Raw genomic sequence first — 20,003 nt, forward strand, 5'->3', positions numbered from 1 at the left:
TAAAACCAAAGAGAAACTGCTTTTTTTTAAAAAAATACAGAATGAATGATTTATTTTCTGCACATGTAATAAAGATCACAACAGACATGTGTTGAATATACACTACTTTATTTGGCTTGCGACTCCACAATCAAATTGAATCTGTTCTTGTCCTTCTATACAACAGAAAAAAATATGATTCGAGTAAAACAAAAGAAAGCCACTCATACTGAAGGTGAATTGAAATATACAGAGGACTTTCAACAAATCGGGTGTTTCTGTGTTCTTGAAATCAATAGTGAGATTCCATCAGCCACACCATACAACTGAAAAGATACGTAGCAATCCGCCCTCTCAGAAAACACACCGTCCTCAGCTCATGGATTATGGTTGGGCTTCATTTGCCTCAAAAATGTTTCACATCATCGTTTCTGGTTCAGTCCTGTGAGGTTCTTCAACTGAAAAAAAACAACATATTTTAAAAATGGGTCACCTTATTTCAGATCAGCTTCCATTTATCATTAACTGCAAAGCTACTAACACTCATATGTACCCCCACATTATTAGGAAGTATAACAAATAATTCAACGTAGCATTCAGCATGATAAAAAAACACACTCATTAAACTAAGGCATACATGTGCAATGCTCCAAATTAAATACAGTAATTGATAGATGACAGGTCCACAGAGGATTTGTTGGAGCTGTCAGTCAAATAGGGATAAAAATGTACTTTTTCCAATACATTGAGATGCAATCATAAAACCTTTTATCAGAGCTGGTGGTATGGTATGGTGGCATCTTGTCTGTTTTTGTTGAACTAAAAGGTCTTGCCAGGAGATAGAGAGGAAGAGTGAAGAAAGGTGATTCAAACGATACTTTGAAAAAAAAAAAACAAAACAACAAAATTAAACCCTCTTCCTTCTCTACTTCTGTGTTGTAATTTGCAGTATTGAGGCAATTTTGCAGATCCAATGCTGCCATCATGTGGGCAAATGTGGATGTTTAAAGTTTAGCAGCTGAGAAATAGACCAGGTCCATTAATAAGGAAAGGTCGGAGATATGCATCAGAAGCCATGATGGCTACAGTACTTTTATTCGCTGATTAAAAAGAAAAAACATCCTCTGAAAACTCACCGTAACTGCAGCTCCCATGAGACCCTGTGCTACAGCTTCACCAGTCAATTTCATCTACAGGGAAAAAGAAAATTATGCCACGTCGTCCGAACAGGTATTTTGGTTTTTAATTCATTCACACTTTCTCTCTGCTGCCCAGCCAGGGCAGAGAACATTCAGAACATGACTAAAAGAGAGAGATTCATCTCTTGAATGATCAAACTTGAATGTTTTCTGTCTCAATTCTTCTGTACCTGCTGTGCCGTGACGGCCATGTTGGTTACGTCCTGAATGCGGTTATCAAGGAAGGTCCAGGTGTCCTGGAAGTCCGGAGAGGAATCCTGCAGCATCACCAGTTCTGTTGCGTTGTACAGACCGGTCAGCACTGCCCGCTTCGTGTACCAGTTCATCTTCAGACGGAAGGAGGACAGAAAAATAACTTTGACGTATTGTTGTGGAAGAAACGGACTGTTACTATCACATATGAATTTACCATTTATTAAGACAAAAGATGCAGAGTAAAAAAATAAAAAATAAACATGCAGAAGAGTGAGATTCAGAAATCTCAAGAATAAAATGAGAAAGAAGACATGAAAGTTGGCTTGGTGATGGGCGGGGAAACCTGAGACGTAGCAGGCCGGATATTGTGGGGGTGATGATGAATGGGAGAGAGGAAGGTATGAGCAGAAGAGGAGGAGGATCGACGGTGGGAGGATCCACTCACGTCTGTGGAGCGGTCCCCGGCATAGTACCAGATGTCGTCCACCATGGTGGAGAGATGCTTCAAGCTGTCGGGGATGTTGTGAGGAAGGAGCAAGATGCTCATCGCCTACGGACACAACAGCAAGAGAAAGGTGAAATGTAATTCTTACTGTTTCTGCTGGGAGTGAGTGTTGATGGTCACCTGTGGCCAGGATTCCATGTAGGGGATGTACATCCGCAGCCTGGTCTCTACTGCGTCTCTTAGGAAGTCAGCCGTCTTCTTTGGTCTGCAACAGAAATAGCCGACAGGGAGTTCGGGTTTCCAAAAGTCTCACAAAAGTAGTTGTACTGTAACTTTTGAGCATTTTCTCAAATCCAAACCACAAACTTCACTGAACGGAAATTAGATTTTATGTGACAAAGTAATGCGCAATAGTGAGGTGGAAGGGAGAGACTACAAGGTTTCAAAATGTTTTACAGGAAAATATCTAAAAATTGTGTGGCACACATGTGTATCCAGCCCTCCTGAGATAATACTTTGGAAAACCAGCTTCTGTTCAAATTACAGCTGGAGGTTTCTTGTGACATGTCTCCATCAGCTTTGCAGGGCTAAACACTAAAACATTTGCCCCTTTTTTGCAAAGCAGCTCAATGCAGCATGAAAGCATTCATCTTTAAGTCTCAACATACATTGCCAACTTGATGTAGGGTTTGACTTTGACTAGATCATTCTAAAACATTACAAATTTCCTCATCTAAACCCTTCTACTGCAGCTCTGCTTGTAATTTAGAGCTGCCTGCCGATGAGTAACGTCTCAAGTCTCTTGCAGATTCTGAAAGTTTTTATTTCTGAAATGCACAGTGAGGTTGTGCGTACATACTCTGCCTGACCCAGCTGGACTTGATTGTGTTGCTCAGCCAGGATCTCTGTCAGCTTGGAGTTGCACTGGGAGATGAAATGTAGCACCAAGTCTCCCGCTCCGTTGGTGAACATCCCAGTGGAAGCAGAAGACAAACCCACAGCCTGGGTGCAGCACAGCAATGACATAAAAAACATGAGCTGACCCTTCAAAGATAACCTGAAGCCTCCTTTAACATAATGAAATTAATTTGCTCCTGTTAATTCCAATTGTTGCACAATCCAGATAATCTCAAATTGAACAACTGCTTCAAAAATTACCTTGGCCTTAGAAAGGTGAAGTTGTTGTGTTGAAAAAAAAAACATTCAAAAGTCCAGATAACTTTTTAACTGCTGATAGAAGAAGTAAAAAAAGAAAAGTAAATATATTTGGAGGTTATTTAAACCTTACTTCAGCACCAGCGGAGATGGCCTCCATGGACCAGCCGTGCAGCGGGACAAACTCCAGCGCCGCCGTCAGGATTCGAGCCTGGAGCTGCTCTTCCGTTTCATACTCCTCGTCCTGCTCCTGGTCACTTTGTGCAAACACAGGGTAACAGCTTACAAAGCGTGAAGCACAATTTAAACACAAGCACAAGTTAAACTTGTCTGAATTAGCATTTTGAGACAGACTGCTCAGGAGGTGGAACAGCAGCAGAGCTCACAAACAGCTTCTTAATGACTGACCCGCGGCTTGGTTCAGAATCCTGCTGGGAGGTGTACTCATCGTGGGTTGTGGATGACGATGATGATGAGGAGGAGTAGGACGAAGATGCAGAGTGTTTGTCAGATTTGGACTCGTCCTTCAGTCTCAGCGCTGCACAGTGGAAGCCTCGTCTCAGGCTGCTGCACTGAGGGGTTGTTGATGTCGGTGCAGCGACCACTGGAGGAGGGCAGAGATTTTGCTCAGTCTCCAAATTAACTCGGTTATTCTGGCTTTTCATTAAGAACGGTTACTGGGTAATAAAAGTATGAGCTGGGACGACGTTGCTCACACAGGGGTGGGAGGAAGCACCCTGAACAAGCAAGTTACTCATTCACCACATGTGTCTTTGAATTTCAGCAACTAAACATAACACATAAGCAAATACTCTTGTTTAAAATTTGTTTTCAGTTTGCTGGTGTTTGTATTTTAATTTACCTTTATTTTGTTTACATACAAGTAGTTTAAGCAATTCTGTTTTACTAGGGCAAATTTCAATCAAGTTGGAAGAACCCAACATCTTTAAATTATTTATGTAGGATTTTTCCCAGTGTATTATAAGCCTGGCGGGCCACCAGGCTTTACTTGTGCTCCCACCATGCTAAGCATTGCTTATTTATTTAAGTTTTTTTTTTCTTTAAATGTTTGCATTTTTTAAGACTTTAAAGTTTAAAAGTTATAAAGTTTTTATAGTTCAGCTATTAATCTTCCAATCTTTCAGTAACACGTAATCATCAAGTGATAGTTTTCAAACTTCTTGTCAACTTAAAAGATTTTTAACTCAAAAACACGGCGGGTTGCTTGCCATGGATCATGGATCAGTAATCTGGGATCAAATACCACCAAAAAAACCAAAACACACACACACACACACACACACACACATATATATATATATATATATATATATATATATATATATATATATATATATATATATATATATATAAGAAAATCCATAAATACCAACTAGTTCTGCTTGAACTAAAGGCTAATGTCCATAAACATGTTAATTCATCGTGAGACAAAATGAAGCTTTATTTTACTTTTCTCTGTTGTTGTTCCGAACAACTATTGAGATTAATATCAAATTTAAATACTGACACAGTCCAGCTTATATCGGCGACTGTGCTATCCGTTGAAAATGTTGTCATGAAGCAAGAAAATAAACAAGTATACTCAGCTGTTTATAGTCGATTTATTAGAACAACGCTTGCCATAACTGCAGATAAACACGCCCCTCAGCTGTAGAGACTAACACGTTTACAATGCACTGCAATACAATTAACAAATGCCCGATTTTATGACTTAAATACTTAATTTTTACAAACCGTACGCCGCCGAAAGGTAACCTGTTTACTGTCCTTCATGATCACCTTCGGTTAGCTAACGTCAAAACTGGCTTCTTTGTTTTTCTTTTTTCAAAATGTAAAACTGAAACAGAAAGATTTGTAGGCGTGTTTTTGGTCTCTTGGGTGTTCTGCGGTGAAACAAAGCAAGAACGAGTCTGTCTTACCGCTGGGTAGCCCTCGGAGGAGCCTTCCAGCTCGCAGTGCTCTCAGAAGCGCCGCCATAACAAGCCGCACAATTGGGAGGTTCGCAGCTGCGTCACTTTACCGCGACGCAAATTTACCGGAAGTGTAGTTTGAAACCAAACTTGACTGCCAAAACAATTTAAAATTAAAATTGATATCACTCAATTTTTTTTTGTACATGAAACCCAATATTATGCAAAAGAACAATTATGTATTTAGTAATAAACATACATCACCACATTATCCCTGTTTGTATTAAATTCTTTAAAATGTTGAATTTAAAAAAAAAAAAACATTTTATTTTGAAAGATAATAACCGGAAACACTTCCCTTCAATTCACTTAAGCGACTTGTTTTGTGTAAGTACCGTGAGAAGAGCAGGTGAGTCATTGAGAGAAACCCTTTTAGTTTTTATTTTAATTGGTTAATAGTACTTTTTGGAGGTGTTTTACATCGATAACTCGAAATCGTTATGTATTTTTCCCGGGAGTGGAAGTTGAGCAGGCTCTCGCCGTCTAAACAACGTGTCAAAAAACCTCAGAAGTGTCGCTAATGGCTATAAACTGCGTCACTATGTCGGTTTTTAGTAAAAAAGAAGAAGAAGAAAAAAGATTTTCACCAAAGATAAGTTTTGGTGGCTCGTTGTTGATGTTTACACCGAGTGAGGATTTTAATTTGCGGCTTTGTGACACAGTCGACGGAGAACATTCTAGATAACTGGTCAGCTCATCTTCAAGGTTTTATTTCTACACTGGGTGATTTGTGAATTGGCCACTTTAAGGGCAAAGTCAGTGATTCACATCATTTAGTAATCAATGTTTAAAACTCAAACATTGATTCTTAACTGTAGCCTGGACCATCATATATGCTGTATAAGTGTCATTTTTGTTCCCATCTTTCAAAATCTGAGCAGTATTAAAACGTATGGAATTATTATTTGTTTTTTATATATATATACAGAATTTGGAAACCCAAAACGGCACGCTGGGTGCTGCTAGAGAGAAGCAAAAATGTAAAGTGTGCACACTCGCCTGTATTTGTTTTTATATATATATATATATATATATATATATATATATATATATATATATATATATATATATATATATATATAAAAATAAGGCACTTCAGGCTTGAGGCCTTTTCTCAAGATTAGAGTTCAGAAATCTACAAACTGATCTGGAGCCAAAAACATTCTCATTTTGATCTGGATCCTGGCCGGTTTCTAGTTGGGCAGTCTGTGCTTTACATCTATGTATAATAAAACAATTATTCAAAAAATACCAAACCTCAAAAGATAAAACCATAAGTTGAGAAAGTTAGAGAAAGTCCTGGGTTTATATTGTAGTGATTTTTAAAAAATGCACTTACTTAAAGGTCACATATAACTTTCAAAGGTTAATTATAATTAAACCTTCCAGGAAATAATGTAATTATTGTCATGTTTTTTTTTCCCATCGGGATGTTGGTCTGAGCTCAAAGGGTCACGTGATGTAAAATTGGTGGTTGACGACGTCGACAGATCAAGGAAAAGAACAGCAACCCTGTCATTTCCTCTGTTGTTTTGTTGACATATAAATACTGCCTGCCTTTATGTTGCTGTGTTGCTTGAGCATTGTGATTAAAGGTACTGACATATTATGAAGAACTGAAACCCCATCTGCAGGTTCAGACTGAGTCCTAAATGTTGTGATCTAACCTTATCTTATTTTTTTTTCAGAAAATGTTTCTAATTTTTAGTTTTCGCAGTGATTTGTGAATTATCAAATTTTTTTTTTAAAAAAAGGAAAATGTACAATTGGAACAATTTTGATTCATCTTTCCCCAGGAAAGCATGGCTGACCTTGGTATCAAAGCAGGGGACAAAGTGTTGCTGGTGTGGACTCAGTTGTCAACACCAGAAACCTTGAAGCAATACGCGGAGGAACTTGGGGCAGCAGTGGGTGCAGATGGAAAAGTCTCAGTGGAGAACATGGAGAGACTGTCACTCTGTGAGTCAATCGCCCACCAATTTAATTATTCAACCCAATTAAGTTTAATTGGTGAAACATCAATGTATTCTTCCTTGGAATTATTTTACTGTATTGAAACATTCAGATTATGGCCAAGCTTTCTAGTAAAGTTTACCCTGTTTTGAGTTGAAATCTTAAAATCAGATATAATATAACCAGGGCTAGACAATAACATTTTTCTATTGAAGGCATGAGTAGAAAGTCTTACAGTAGTTCTCCCTTCTTCATCACAGCCTCTCACGCAGCTTCGTCCTTTGACTGGGTGCTCTCCTGTCTTTTGGCCGACTGCTCCTACAGCCACAGTCCAGACACTTTAGCCGAGATGGTCCGAGTGCTGAGACCTGGTGGGAAGCTGCTCCTGGATGAACCAGTCACAGGTAAGATGAATCATTCCTTTCAAGTTGCTTTCTGGTCTCTTGTTGGGTAGTTCGGTCACTGTGGCTGACCCTAACGCAGCCTCACCAGAGACCCTTCTGTCTGCCGTTTTTGTCTGAAATACCCGGGAGGCCACAGTGTTGGACTACATGTGTGACTTAGGGCACCTGGCAAACCGGATTTGTTACCCTTCACCTGCAATGTGTGCATCCAGTAAGGTTTAGTACTAAGAAAGTAGCTTTTTCGTGTCTGTCGTAAGTGTAAATTTCTTGTCTGGATGACGTTTGTCTTCAGCAGTGCTGCATTCGTTCTGTGCTAAAAAGCTTAGCACTACTACAATATAAATATATGCTTTTTAAAAAAAATAATTTTCTGTACATATGTGCAATGATAAAGGCTTAAATTCTATTCATAATGGTCTTAAAAGGTGCTAAATATGTGTGATAGTGTTCACATAAGAGAATGGTGAAGACCTTGGAATCATTAGGATTTATGTTAGTGAAGCACAACTTTTCTAACCGCAGTCCTGCTAAAAAGCCCGAGGTTGGTTCTCTAAATGAACTGTGTTTGTGTTCCAGGCACAGAAGCACAAACGATGAGGACTGCAGAGAAACTCGTGTCGGCTCTGAAGTTGTCTGGCTTTGTGTCGGTAACAGAGGTGAGTGAGAAGCCAGGGTTCAGTGAAATGTCCCAATTTATTATCTGTACATGGCAGAATTATTAGCCAAATCACTCCATAGAGTTTAAACAAGAATATCAAGCCGTCACTAGAATTAATTCAGTGGCTTGGTGGTTACACTGTTGCTAAAACCTCGTTTGGTTTGGGTTTTTTCTGAAGTTTGTTCCTTCTGCAAGTCCTGGCCATGTAGGTCAACTACAGGGTGGCTGGATTAAGAAATGAAAGACAGTGGAAGAGTGAGTTGTTTGTCAGTAAGCTCGTTCATCTGAATTTTTGTTTTCTTTCTACTCTTTTGCTGATTTTTGTCATTAATAATAGTGGTGGGAAACGTTGGATGGTGGAGGGAGCAAAAGATATCTGTAGTCTGGAGAAATTTCAAGAAAAACACAAAGGATGGTAGAAAAAGAAGCCACCTGTGAAGAGGAGGGGGCGAAATGCGGCCCTAAATAAAGCACAAGTGATTTTGTAAAGGGAAACGAAACGATTCTGGTGGCTGCAGCCCAGCACAACCACACTGTGACCAATAGTGTGCTCTTCTTCCAGAAACATGAAAAAGAGCAGAACATTCTGCCATCATAGGGATGCGGGGCTAAAATGTATTGTTTTCTTAGTTTGTATTTTAATTGAAATATTTGGTGGTTATATGTTCAGGAAAACCTGTAAAAAAAAAAAAAAAAGGAATCTTATTTTAAATGTGTTTTAAATGAAAATAATAATATAATAAAATAATAATAAAAAGGTTGAAAAACAAAAAAAATCACAAGATTATCTGTTTATGATCTGCTGACCCTCTTGCTGTCTCTTCGTTCAGGTCAGTAAAACGGAGCTGAGCCCCGAGGCGCTGAGCTCCCTCAGAGCAGCCACTGGTTACCAAGGAAACACTCTGACCAGAGTCCGCGTGTCTGCCTCCAAACCCAACTACGAGGTGGGATCCTGCAGCCAGATCAAACTGTCGTTTGGGAAAAAGACGCCGAAGCCTGGTGAGTTCACAAAGATGGTCTGTCGTTTAGTCGTCGTTTTCATGCCGGCTTCAGCAGCTTTTGTTCATTTCAATGTGTATAAATGGTAACATCTGTGTGTTCAGCAGAGAAACCAGCTCTGGATCCCAACACTAAGAAAATGTGGATGCTGTCGGCGAACGACATGAATGACGACGATGTGGTGAGTTCAAAGGCAGTTCGATTTCTCAAAAACCACCATGACTAAAATTCTGGTTAATGTTCAGTTTCTGACTTGTTTTGCTGTTTTAAGATGAGTTTAGATGTGAAATATAAAATATGGCAAATATGAGTCATTTCACTGAGGACTGTTTTATATTAAATATAGATTTAATGTAAAATTGTGCAAGGTTATAGCAACATATTTATTAGTTTATCAGATTTCCACAAACTGAGCATTAAAAAAAAAAAAAAAGGCGTAATCTAGCTGCAGCCTCCTGAAGCGGGTCATCTCCGTTCTGCTCCGTTTGCTGCAGGACCTGTTGGACTCCGACACTCTTCTCGACGAGGACGACCTGAAGAAGCCAGACCCAGCTTCTCTTAAAGCTTCAAGCTGCGGCGAAGGAAGTGGAAAGAAGAAAAAAGCCTGCAAGAACTGGTGAGCTCGCACCCCCTTAAGGTTTCAAAACCCTCCAAGGTCAACTTTCATTTCAAGGTGTAAGCCATAAGGTCAGAGAGGTCAGAGGTTGGGCTATTCTCAGACGACATGCTGATTTGAGGTCCTATTATATCTACATCTGATATAATGTCACTACGTCATTTCAGAGTATTAATATTTTCAGATTCTGTCATTGTGCAGCACGTGTGGGCTTGCTGAAGAATTGGAGCAGGAGAGCAAAGAGAACCAGAAAACCAACTTACCAAAGTCTGCATGTGGAAGTGTGAGTAGTGTAATAAAAAAAAACAATCCAATCAAAATGTCGTCTTCTGTTTCCAAATGATTAAAATGATATTGATGTATTTTATTTGTGCTAGTGTTATCTTGGCGATGCCTTCCGCTGCGCCAGCTGCCCGTACCTGGGAATGCCAGCGTTCAAACCGGAGGTCACGAACACAAACATCGCTTTTCAGGACAAGCCAAAACGTCCCACAACGCTTCAGGACATCAACATTCCTCTGTTTCCATCCACTCAGAACTCGCCAGCCCCTCGGGAGAGAGGGGGGGGGTGGTTCTCACTGCGATGTCGTTTCCCATGAGGCACCGTAACGCCACGACGGCTTTACAGGTCGTTCAACAAGCGAGAACCTAAACAACTCTTTCAAAATTTTTCATTTGCAATCGATATATCTATGCGATTCGGTGCCTGAATTTAGAGGATGCCAGATTTTTCATGGGTCAACAGAAAATGGAAGTGAAAACAGCATTTTTTTTCTGGTAATCTAGTGATGAAACTGTTTACCTCAGTCGTCTGCTGTTTTTTTTTTATTCATTCATTAAAACTAATCACAGAATAGAAATGTTATGTTCCGACATCGTCAGAGCTGGAACAGGGAGCCTCATCAAAATGTAGAAAGCTTCACTGAAATGGTTGAACTGAAGTTTATTTATGTATGAAGTCATTTCACTTTCTGTCATTTATTAGAAATAAACTCCAGACTAACTGAATTTAATCTACAGAATGTGATGAAGACCTCTGGTACTTCAGGTTTTGTCGTCCTTTGTTGTTGCCAGCAGTGTGTGCCTGTCAGTAACCGATCAACCAGAGGATCTTTATAATTTTTTTTCAACAATTGTATAATATAACGTAGAACAATCTTTTACTCTCAGGGCACCTGAAGATGTTACTTCTGTTTTATTCCACTCTGTTTATGTTTTGTGTTCCAAACTTTGCTTTCTTCATCTGTGCAAAGTTGCAAGTTTTACATAAATGAGTTCATGTCTGATTTTCACTATAAAACAAAACAGTGGCTCTGTTGGAGGATAACTTGTGTAGGAGGTTTTTATGTCTCCATGTTCGGCCCTGAGGATTCCTGATGTCGACATGTCGTTAAAAAAAAAAAGGCAAACTGTAACTTCTGTCATTACAGCAACAGTAAACGCAGTTAAATATGCTCTAAATAAGAGACTTGAGGTAAAACTTTTTCAGTCAGGTTTGGATTCACATCAGTGACCCGTGATGCTGAAGTCCATCTTGACGTCTCCTAAGCTGGGCTCGAACGTGAAGCTGTACGACACGCCGGTCCTGCCGTCGCCTAAACAGTCCCACGCCGACCTCAGGAAGTAAACTCCCTGCTTCCTGTGTCGACTCCACTCGCAGTCCCCCTGCAGGGGAAACAGAAAAAACACCTGCTGTCAGATTTCAGGCAAATCTGAATGATTTTAACAATTTGAAAATGACTTATTTTTCCAGATTTGCTTGCACAGATGACAAAAGGGGAAGGTACCTGCTCACTGATTGGTTGAGTCAGACCCCCACTGACTGTGACATCAGCAGTCAGGTGATATTCCATCCACAAGGCAACGCCGTGACATCGGCCTGTCCTGAAACCCGATTTTTAAACACAGTTTAGCAGAAATACCAAGCGCTACCTTCTGAATAAATTAAGCAGCAGTAGAAGAAAATTTAACTAAAATATAAATAAACCTGTTTAAAAAATAATTTCTCCCCTAAGCTGAAGGTAGCATTTTTTTTTTACAGGAGTTTGTAAAATGATGCACAAGGAAAACAGACCTTCCTTATCTGAAATATGAAGCTACTCAGTAAAAATAACCTAAATGAAAAAGTGCATTCAATTAAAATAATTTAGCTACCGTAAACAAACAAACATTCTTCTGATTCTCCATCGGTAGCGTCTCAAGGAAGGAAGCAGATCCTACCTTATGAACGGCAGCGAGCCCTGGCTCCTGATTGGCTCTTGAGGGACACACTGTGTGAAGTCAAAGGTCATGACAGCAGCGGGGTGAGTGAGAGCTCGACATGGATACTCCCACAGCGGGTGGGGCTCTGCTTCACGGGACTCACGGAAATCCAGAGAGCGCTGAGGAAACACACAGCCTGAATCCACCTACTGCAACTTCAGCTCAGCTTTATGAACTCGGCTCATACCTTTTGTTTTTGTTTTCCATTCATGGGTGATTTAAAGACAGGTCTACATTTTCCAATACAAAAACACACCTTGACTTTTATTATTGTTAAAACGTCACCCTAGTCATAAATAACTTAAGATTTTAGCTTGACCTTGATCTTTACCTGGACCATCTCATCCATGGGAGAGACGTCGAAGCCTTCGCACTTTCCACACGGCGCTCTTATTCTCCACAAATCCTAACAATAAAGAAACATAACACAGTGATTTATTTTGAAATCTTAATGGATTCGCTTGAAGTTCATTTGAAATCGTGACACTTTTCAGCACAGACGGAAATACCCGGAGCCTTTCAAAGGAAACAAAGGAACGGCTCTACTAGGAACGAGCTCAAAAAGATACAAGCACGTTAAAATAACTTTAAAGTAATTACATTTTTTAATTACGCTCATCGAGTTTCTACAACTCTAAACTGAAATGTAATTGTGCATAAAAGTTGAATTGTTCTGGTAACATCTTGTGTGCCTTTTGGATGACGATGGATCAAAAAGGCTCGATCGTCTGACCTGGAACTCCACGGCCACAACATGCAGGGAGGCCGAGCAGGGCAGGATGGTGGCAGTGGGCCGCAGGAGGCCCGCCAGAGCGGTCCGACAGTACCAGAAGAACAGGGAGTGCCACGGCAGGAGGCTGGTGCTGAAGTACGGCTCCCCCATTAGGACGGAAATCTGCAGGAGACATAGCACCAGGTTTTAGATGATAAAAACGTAACTGGGTCTTTAACTTGGACAGTGTTATTTTAAACAAATAAAACATTAATAAAGTTACTTTTTGATTACTTTGCTTTGATTAGGACAGAATTACTAGAGCTGCAAATTGTATTTATTTGAGATATGGATGTTTCATTGTTATGTTAGCCCCAAACGTTTTTTTGTTTTTTTTTTCTGCTCAAATAAATCCCAGTCTGAGAAACCCTTCTTTACTGTTTTGAGGTGATTTACATAATAAAATTATTCTGATTGTATCTTAAAAAAAAGCTTTCGACCGCCTGTATTTTTTGTATTTTTGGAGGTTAGGTCTCACAAAAATACTAAAAAGCAACACTTGTTCCAACTCCCTACTTTCCAACTCGGCACTAGCTTGATGTTCATAGAAGCACATCAGTGTGAAAGATACTATTTCTGATAAAAATGCCTGTTCTCATCCTCTTGCTCTGTTTTGAGTGAAATGTCCTGCTGCGGGGTGTGACCGTCGTTCAGAGCGGTACCTGCTCTCCTCCGAGGTCCTGACTGGTGAGCTGATCAGGCCTGACCTCCAGCAGTTCCACCCCGCCTTTCTTAGAGTTGGCTTCCAACACCTGCAGAGCAACGTTAATCAGAAAATGTCACATTTTTCTGTAACAAAAAAAAAAAGAAAAAAACTGTTCAGATTATGTAGCATTTGTAGCTTTAGCAAAATTTATTCGACAGGACTGGCAACAAGACGGTTGTTTGGAGTGCAGTGGTAGCTGGCGTCTGGTTTAGGTGACAAAAAAAAAAAAAAAGTGTCCAGAGAATGAGTTAATTAAAATCTGTAGTTTGAACTCCACTCTTCAAATGCCTCTGGATTCATTCCTGCGCCAAAGTGCCTGAATGAAGCTGATTGTGGTCACAAATAAAGACCAGGGCTTTCCAAAGCTTGCCAATTCGGCAAAGAGCTTATTAAGTCTTCCCTCTACTAATCACCATCCCATCATTTGGTACCAAACTAAAGCCTTCAGACAATAACTTTGTGGTTTTACCTCCTCGATGACTTGTTTGGACATTTTGGAGTTTTCCAAACTGAACACCTGAGTCAGCACAACAAAAACAAACAAACAAAACACATTAATACCAGAACCTGAGCAGGGACATTTGGATCGCAGGAGCTGCCGTACCTTCTTGGCTCCCAGCATGTGAGCGAACACAGGAAGCAGACTTCCATCGCTGACAGAGAGACACACGCTGTCCTCGCTCAGAACCTGGAGGGACCGCCGCGTTAATAAAACGCACGCAACCGCAACCTGCGTGCACTCGGTCGCGACGACGGCGCTACGTGCGCCGTGAGTTCGCCGAGCGAGGCCGAGCCTGGCAGGCGCAACGCGGCCGAGGCGGCGGGGTCCCAGCCCGGGCCTCCTGGAGACTGAAACACCGAGACAGGCAGAGAGGTTCACCACACTGAGGACAAAACGTCGATTAATTGGGGAAGTAATGACAAAACAAAGCTGTGCGAGCGGACCTGTGAGGCTGGAGGCTGTACCACAGGCTGTAGTCGTCGTGGCAGACCGTCAGACTGAGCTCCTCCTGCTCAGCCACCTGGCGCTCTGCAGGCAGGAAGTAGACACTCTGCATCCAGTGATCCCGCCACTGAAACACACCAGCAGGACTCCCTGGGTTTACTGGAGAAACTCAAAGCCGGTTTTTCATCTCAGGTCAAATTATTGATGTTCTCAAAGGGCTGGTTTGAGAACATCAATAAAACAGTCAAGATATGAAGAACAGCTCTGTCTGCATGCAATGATTTGTATAAACTAAATAATACTGTACATCTTGTCACACTGACCGGTCCCTCCAAGATTTTAAAAATATTTGTTCCTCACCACATTGACTGCAAACTACAACTTGACATTAAGCAAGAAATGCTGCCACCTGCAGGCGAGAGTTAGCATAACTTAAACCCTACGTTTAAGTGATGTTTCGTTTTCTTGTGGAAAATTGCAAAAGACTCACAATTATGGATTCACACAAAACATTTTGTGTAAATCAGTTGATTTTGCATAAATTTCAACCATCAGAAAATCATGAAAAACTGGATGGGCTGATCTGTAATTTGGCATTAAACAGATAAAAACGTCTGCGATTTAATTAATATGCTGATATTTAAGAACTCTGGGATTTAGAGGGCAACATAAAAAGAAATGGCGGGATGGATTTGGACCCCAGACCTTACGTTTCACACATTCAGATTCAGATATTCATCCATGTCCAAATAGGGAATTAATACGACATAAAGTCACAGTAAAAACAACAACACACCAACAATTGATATTTAACTAGAGGGTGCAGCTTTTAACTCCACTGCTTCAATCAATGGAGGTTAAAAACACAAAACTCTTAAATCTTCTGCACCTATTTAACCCCCAACAAGCTTTGGAGTCGTCGCTGTGGACAGATCTGCCCCCTGAAGCTCTGACTAGTTACTCACTGGGGCCTTCGCCGGCTGTGGATACGTCCAGCTGGGAGCCATGCTGCACACAATGGTTCCGCTGGGATCCATGTCCAGGTCCCACCAGGACAGAACGACCTGAGCCCGACCGCCGGACCGAGCCACGAACCTGGTGGAGTGGGACTGGAAGGCACTGCTGACCGGTTTGCTGAAGTCCACACTGGGAAGGACGGAGACGCGTGAGAGAGCGGCGCACTCCGCGTCGGAGGGACGAGGAAAGCAGGAGACGCTCCTACCTGAACATGCTGCAGAGCGGACTCAGCGGGGTGAAGCTGCTGGGGGGCACCTGGCTCAGCTGGACGTCACAAACCGAGTGAGAGCCGGCGCAGCGGCCGACGGCGGGCGGCGGGACCAGACGGGCTCCCTCCACCTCCGCTGGCCGCAGCTGGGCCCAGCTCCACAGCAGCTCCGACTCCACCAGCTGGGCGTAGACGGTGGCCCGGTGAGGCACCGCCTCGCAGCCCGCCTGCACACAGAGAGAAACCGTGAAGAGCCCAAATAACAACAGTGACTTAAAAGGTTTAAATGGAAATCTGACGGATGAATAGAACGACCAAAGTGCAAACATTTTTCATCTGGTCCAAAATGAAAAAAAAAGAAAAGGTTTGAGGTCTAAACTCTTTAATACTTTTCAAGCGCCCTCTAAAGGGAAAGTGCCATTGAGATTAATTTAAAAAACATCTCTAGTAAATAAAAACACATATAATGCTCTAAAAACTATCTGCACTAATATTTTACTCAACACATCGTGTGTTTACTAAGTGATGCTGAGCTTTGGTTTTAAAACACAAATCCTAAAAATGTCTTACAGATTTACACAAACAAAATACAAGGAAAAACTTACTACATTTCTTCACAGTGAGAGAGAATGAAATAACAATTTGAAGAGAAATTAGATCACATCTTACTAATTTCTGGCCACAGAGCGAGACCTTTACTCTGCAACAAGGTGGACAGTCATTGGCCTACTATATAAACACTTGAACCAATGAGAAAAACTCTTCCAAAGGGGCACAAAATGCAAATCTAATGCATCTTCAATAACTATAATTTGTTGTATATAAAGTCTGTCTCTTTTTCTCACATATTTTTAAAACAGAATAAACAAAAACAGATTTTTAAAAGTATTTCTATTGAGATTTATTAATTTTATGTATTGAAAGCGTTTATGAAATTATTTCATGTCACCTGAATAAAATAATTAGCATTTTCTCTAGAAACTACACATGGTTTTGAACTTATTTCTAAAACACGGACCTTGCAAAGGAAGGTCCGTGTGGGAGAGAGAGAGAAGAAATGAATTACAGCTTGAGCGGCCTCTCGGACATTTCTGTCACGAAAAATACACGACGGCTCAACCGTGTGAGCGGGACGTAAAGACGCCGGACTGAATTTGGACGGTTTTGGACAAACCTTGACCAGGTTCTGGTGAGCGTGCTCGTAGCTGGGCAGAGCTCCCTCCCCGATGAGCTCGGTGTCAAACAGCTCTGTGATCAGCAGGTTGGCCTTCTCGCGCATGTCCCCGTCTGTTAAAACACAAGCAGAACGCTCACAAAATGAATGACGCCGCTGAGAAGGAAAACAAGAACCACTTTTAGTTCCACCAGGGAACTAGAAGACACCGACAGTTTTAGAAACAACTTTCGAGGAGTTCTCAGAAATGTTTTGAGAGGTCATGGTTAAATAAGTGGATCGGCAGGAAGTACTTCCAGAAAAACAAACAAACAAAACAAAATTCAGATTTGAACACGAGTTAAACCTGTGAGTTAAACCTGTGAGATTAAATTTAAATGCAGCGGAAACATGATGAGTGAGTCATTCCTCAGCTTAGTTTAAAAGATGAGGAATCAAACAAAGTAAATGGCATAAACTAATTAACTCGATTTACCTAAATTAATTTAGGTAAATTCACATTGAACACTAAGGTTGGGCGATGCAACAGAATCAGTGAACAGAAGGCACATTTAGGACAATTACTGTACATAAAAGAGGTTATAATCTGTTATTGAGTTCAATTGAATTTACAAATCCAACATTAGCCATCCTTACTATATTTAACAACTTTGATTTTCTTTTCTTTTTTTAAGGTATAAGAGAATTTCCAAGTTTATATCAGTACTCAGTAAAGCAGATTCAGCAGGGAGGTGTAATTTATGGCTTTCTTCGTTCTCACCTGGTCCCACCGTCACATCTGACGAGTGTTTGTTGATAATCTTGATCTTGTCAGAGAAGTTGTTCTTCTTCACGATGCACTGAGCTGCTTCTGCCATGGGCTTAAAGACCTGCAGAAAACCCAGGTTTGATCACAGTAATATAGGAAGAGCAACGCTTCGTGCAGCGCTCGGCTTTTCTTGCTGGCTCGTTATTAAGTGTCGATGACGTGATCTCGAGAAATCTTTAAAAAGTTGTCTTTTGTCTTGAACTTGGCTGCTCTTCCCACTCATTTTCACTCAAGTCCCTCATCATTTTCCGATACATACTTCAACTTTAAGGAACCACAAATCATCTAGTCCCAGTTGCAGTGGAAAAACCACATGGTTGGAAATCTGCTCGATCCACTAGAAGTCCATGTGTTTTTAGTTTTTAAGTGCATAAAGTCAACAGTATTATTAAGGCCCTTCTCGAACAAGAATGTAACCCAAAGCACGAAACGCAGTGAAGCGTAAAGAACAGACAAAACTTTAAAGGTCAAATGACATCAGAGGTCGAATGATGAAGAAACTGTCTTTGTAGGCTTCGATTTTCAGTGAACTTCTGCTGCAAGTGTTGACATTTTACGAGACAAGCGGAGAATATTTCCGTACCTCCACGGCGTAACAGAAGTCGGCTCCGGCAGTGACGGCCATCATGGACAGGAGGCCGGTCCCGGTCCCGATGTCCAGGACGACGACCCGCTCGCCTCGAGCCTTTATTCTGGACACAGCGGCTCGGATTCCCTGGTAGTACTTCTCGTTCTGAAAGGGAGCGAAAGCATTTTCACAACTAAGCTTTCTTTTAACGCTTTGAATAACAAAATATTTATTGTAAATCGTGGTGATTTTAACTTCCTTGCAGGCGATCTTTGATGAGTTCAGGTGGATGAAATGGGTTTTTAGATGATTGAAAAGGCTCTAAAGCCAAAACGATGAGGTATAAACAAATTCAAAGTCATAAACCATATGGAGACCATCTAAGCCATCATTAATCAACTAGAAGTCACCACATGGATGGCGAGCCGCAGTCAGAGCAGCGATGTGTGTGGAGTTCTCACCCTGTCGTGGTCATGCAGCATGTCGGCATAACAGGACCTGAAACAGAAACAGAAACACCATCAGACTAATGCGGAGGATTAGTTGATCTCACAACACTTCGATCGTGACATTGCAAAATCAATTCTCCTTCAGACATCAACCCTTGTCGATTCAGATCGTTTTGGGTCTGTTTTTTTGTGTAGTTTTGTTTTATCTGGAACAAAAAAAATACAGTGTATTGTTTGAATCAATGCATAGATCTCATAAGCCTCTACCAACAAAAAATTAGAAATCGGAATTGTATTTCCTTCTCAACATGACTTGACATCATAAATAATCTGCTGCGTTTCCACTATGTTATTCACCTGATACTAAACATCGAGAAGTAATAGGAAAAAAAACGTTTTAAGATAATGATCTAATTCAGTGGCAAAGATCATTTGGATTTTATTGGCAAAAAATGAAGAGGCCGCTGCAGTGAACCCCATTAAAGACCTCCTGGTTATTCCACACCATATTGATTTCTGAACTCTTTCTGAGTTAAAACATCAGTATTGTTGTTTCTAAATAAACATGTTTTCCTTGCATAAATTGAGGACTGAAAGCTCTGCATCTTTTTGTTATTTGCACCATTTCTCATGAACATTATTTCATAGAATGAAATAATGTTCATTCTACTCATAACATAAACGCACAAGTGTCCAATCAGAGAAACTGGTCTGAATTTGTTTCCAGAGCATGATCAGCTACTGCATTCTCGGTTTTGACGTGATCCAGAGATGTGAACTATCTGTTTAATGATCTTTAAAAAATAAGGTTTAACTTTTTTTGTTTACAAATAATAAAAGCTGCAACTGGTGCCCTAACATTTTTTTCAGACACCATATTGTAATAATTTAACATCCAAAGTGTTTCTTTGTGACTTACTCTGCAGTGTTTTCGTGCCATTTTTAAAGCTGGTCTTTAATTCATTCATGTCTCTTTTATCAAGGTTTGACTATTTACTGATTATAAATGTTCTGCTTGATTCTCGGTGTTGCTGGGTCACATATTAAATGATGCTTCATGATTTATTTTAACAGATACAACCCTATCTAATGTGAATTGTAATGTTCACATATTCATGCTTTTAAGCCAAAAAGGCACAGCGGCCCCTCGCCGCCGTGTCCGTCCGGTCTGCCTCGCTTCCCGGTGCCGCCCGGTCGTGTCGGACCCACCGGGCTATCTCTTGGTGGTAGTCATACTCCTCGCTCTCCTCCACCCAGTCCAGAGCTCCGGTGGTCGGGTTCGCTCTGCCGCAGAAGGTCTTCATCTCCGCCAGGACGTCCGAGGAGAGAGAGGGGCGGGGGGAAACTGAATTTAGTCGAGCTATTCACCGCAAACCTAAAAGTGAACAGGATTTTCAACACCGCATCGCTTCCATGCGGGCCGCCATGTTGGAATGTAACGTCACTAACTGTACCGACGGTCACGTGACCAAAGCGTGTCACGCGTCAAAGAGCGTCAT

At 41.0% G+C, this 20,003-nt stretch overlaps 3 protein-coding genes across 4 annotated transcripts; 1 reads left to right on the forward strand and 2 right to left on the reverse strand.

The window, feature by feature from the left end:
- Positions 1 to 91: 91 nt before the first annotated feature.
- On the reverse strand, positions 92 to 5,006 carry coq9 (coenzyme Q9 homolog (S. cerevisiae)). Of its 2 annotated transcripts, none has more exons than XM_055044213.1 (9): positions 4,914 to 5,006; positions 3,382 to 3,577; positions 3,107 to 3,230; positions 2,678 to 2,820; positions 1,999 to 2,083; positions 1,819 to 1,923; positions 1,349 to 1,504; positions 1,116 to 1,169; positions 92 to 437 (listed from the first exon to the last, which is right to left on the reverse strand). In XM_055044213.1, the coding sequence occupies exons 1-9, from the start codon at positions 4,969 to 4,971 to the stop codon at positions 402 to 404; spliced, it is 957 nt and encodes a 318-aa protein (XP_054900188.1). In that variant the 5' UTR covers positions 4,972 to 5,006; the 3' UTR covers positions 92 to 401. The 2 variants fall into 2 exon arrangements, with proteins under 2 accessions (XP_054900188.1, XP_054899421.1); XM_055043446.1 differs by having other exon boundaries at positions 1,717 to 1,923.
- Positions 5,007 to 5,255: 249 nt separating this feature from the next.
- On the forward strand, positions 5,256 to 10,193 carry ciapin1 (cytokine induced apoptosis inhibitor 1). Its single transcript, XM_055038415.1, has 9 exons — positions 5,256 to 5,313; positions 6,761 to 6,923; positions 7,178 to 7,321; positions 7,898 to 7,977; positions 8,810 to 8,978; positions 9,083 to 9,159; positions 9,473 to 9,594; positions 9,796 to 9,877; positions 9,972 to 10,193. The coding sequence occupies exons 2-9, from the start codon at positions 6,767 to 6,769 to the stop codon at positions 10,191 to 10,193; spliced, it is 1,053 nt and encodes a 350-aa protein (XP_054894390.1). The 5' UTR covers positions 5,256 to 5,313; positions 6,761 to 6,766.
- Positions 10,194 to 10,517: 324 nt separating this feature from the next.
- prmt7 (protein arginine methyltransferase 7) lies at positions 10,518 to 19,932 on the reverse strand. The gene is made up of 17 exons (XM_055038447.1): positions 19,714 to 19,932; positions 18,517 to 18,553; positions 18,071 to 18,220; positions 17,440 to 17,548; positions 16,680 to 16,792; positions 15,503 to 15,732; positions 15,246 to 15,426; positions 14,280 to 14,407; positions 14,114 to 14,183; positions 13,939 to 14,022; positions 13,804 to 13,851; positions 13,291 to 13,380; positions 12,590 to 12,751; positions 12,188 to 12,262; positions 11,815 to 11,975; positions 11,382 to 11,478; positions 10,518 to 11,259 (listed from the first exon to the last, which is right to left on the reverse strand). Exons 1-17 carry the CDS (start codon positions 19,806 to 19,808, stop codon positions 11,101 to 11,103), a joined length of 1,989 nt encoding a protein of 662 aa, XP_054894422.1. The 5' UTR covers positions 19,809 to 19,932; the 3' UTR covers positions 10,518 to 11,100.
- Between the last annotated feature and the right edge of the window lie 71 nt (positions 19,933 to 20,003).

The sequence above is a fragment of the Poeciliopsis prolifica genome, unplaced genomic scaffold (assembly GCF_027474105.1).
Source record: "Poeciliopsis prolifica strain line A6 unplaced genomic scaffold, Auburn_PproV2 SCAFFOLD001, whole genome shotgun sequence".
NCBI classification, from domain to species: Eukaryota; Metazoa; Chordata; class Actinopteri; order Cyprinodontiformes; family Poeciliidae; genus Poeciliopsis; species Poeciliopsis prolifica.

What these genes read in the sequence shown, in the direction of transcription:
- coq9 (XM_055043446.1), bottom strand. Translation starts at nt 4,971, where the DNA reads ATGGCGGCGCTTCTGAGAGCACTGCGAGCTGGAAGGCTCCTCCGAGGG. An exon ending in ACATGGAATCCTGGCCACAG is followed by an intron (nt 1,924 to 1,998) that starts GTGACCATCAAC and finishes TTGTGTCCGTAG; the next exon opens with GCGATGAGCATCTTGCTCCT. An exon ending in TCCGGCCTGCTACGTCTCAG is followed by an intron (nt 1,505 to 1,716) that starts GTTTCCCCGCCC and finishes TTCCGTCTGAAG; the next exon opens with ATGAACTGGTACACGAAGCG.
- ciapin1 (XM_055038415.1), top strand. Translation starts at nt 6,767, where the DNA reads ATGGCTGACCTTGGTATCAAAGCAGGGGACAAAGTGTTGCTGGTGTGG. An exon ending in AAAAAAGCCTGCAAGAACTG is followed by an intron (nt 9,595 to 9,795) that starts GTGAGCTCGCAC and finishes GTCATTGTGCAG; the next exon opens with CACGTGTGGGCTTGCTGAAG. An exon ending in CAAAGTCTGCATGTGGAAGT is followed by an intron (nt 9,878 to 9,971) that starts GTGAGTAGTGTA and finishes TATTTGTGCTAG; the next exon opens with TGTTATCTTGGCGATGCCTT.
- prmt7 (XM_055038447.1), bottom strand. Translation starts at nt 19,808, where the DNA reads ATGAAGACCTTCTGCGGCAGAGCGAACCCGACCACCGGAGCTCTGGAC. An exon ending in TGCTGCATGACCACGACAGG is followed by an intron (nt 18,221 to 18,516) that starts GTGAGAACTCCA and finishes GCTCCCTTTCAG; the next exon opens with AACGAGAAGTACTACCAGGG. An exon ending in CTCAACCAATCAGTGAGCAG is followed by an intron (nt 11,260 to 11,381) that starts GTACCTTCCCCT and finishes TTTCCCCTGCAG; the next exon opens with GGGGACTGCGAGTGGAGTCG.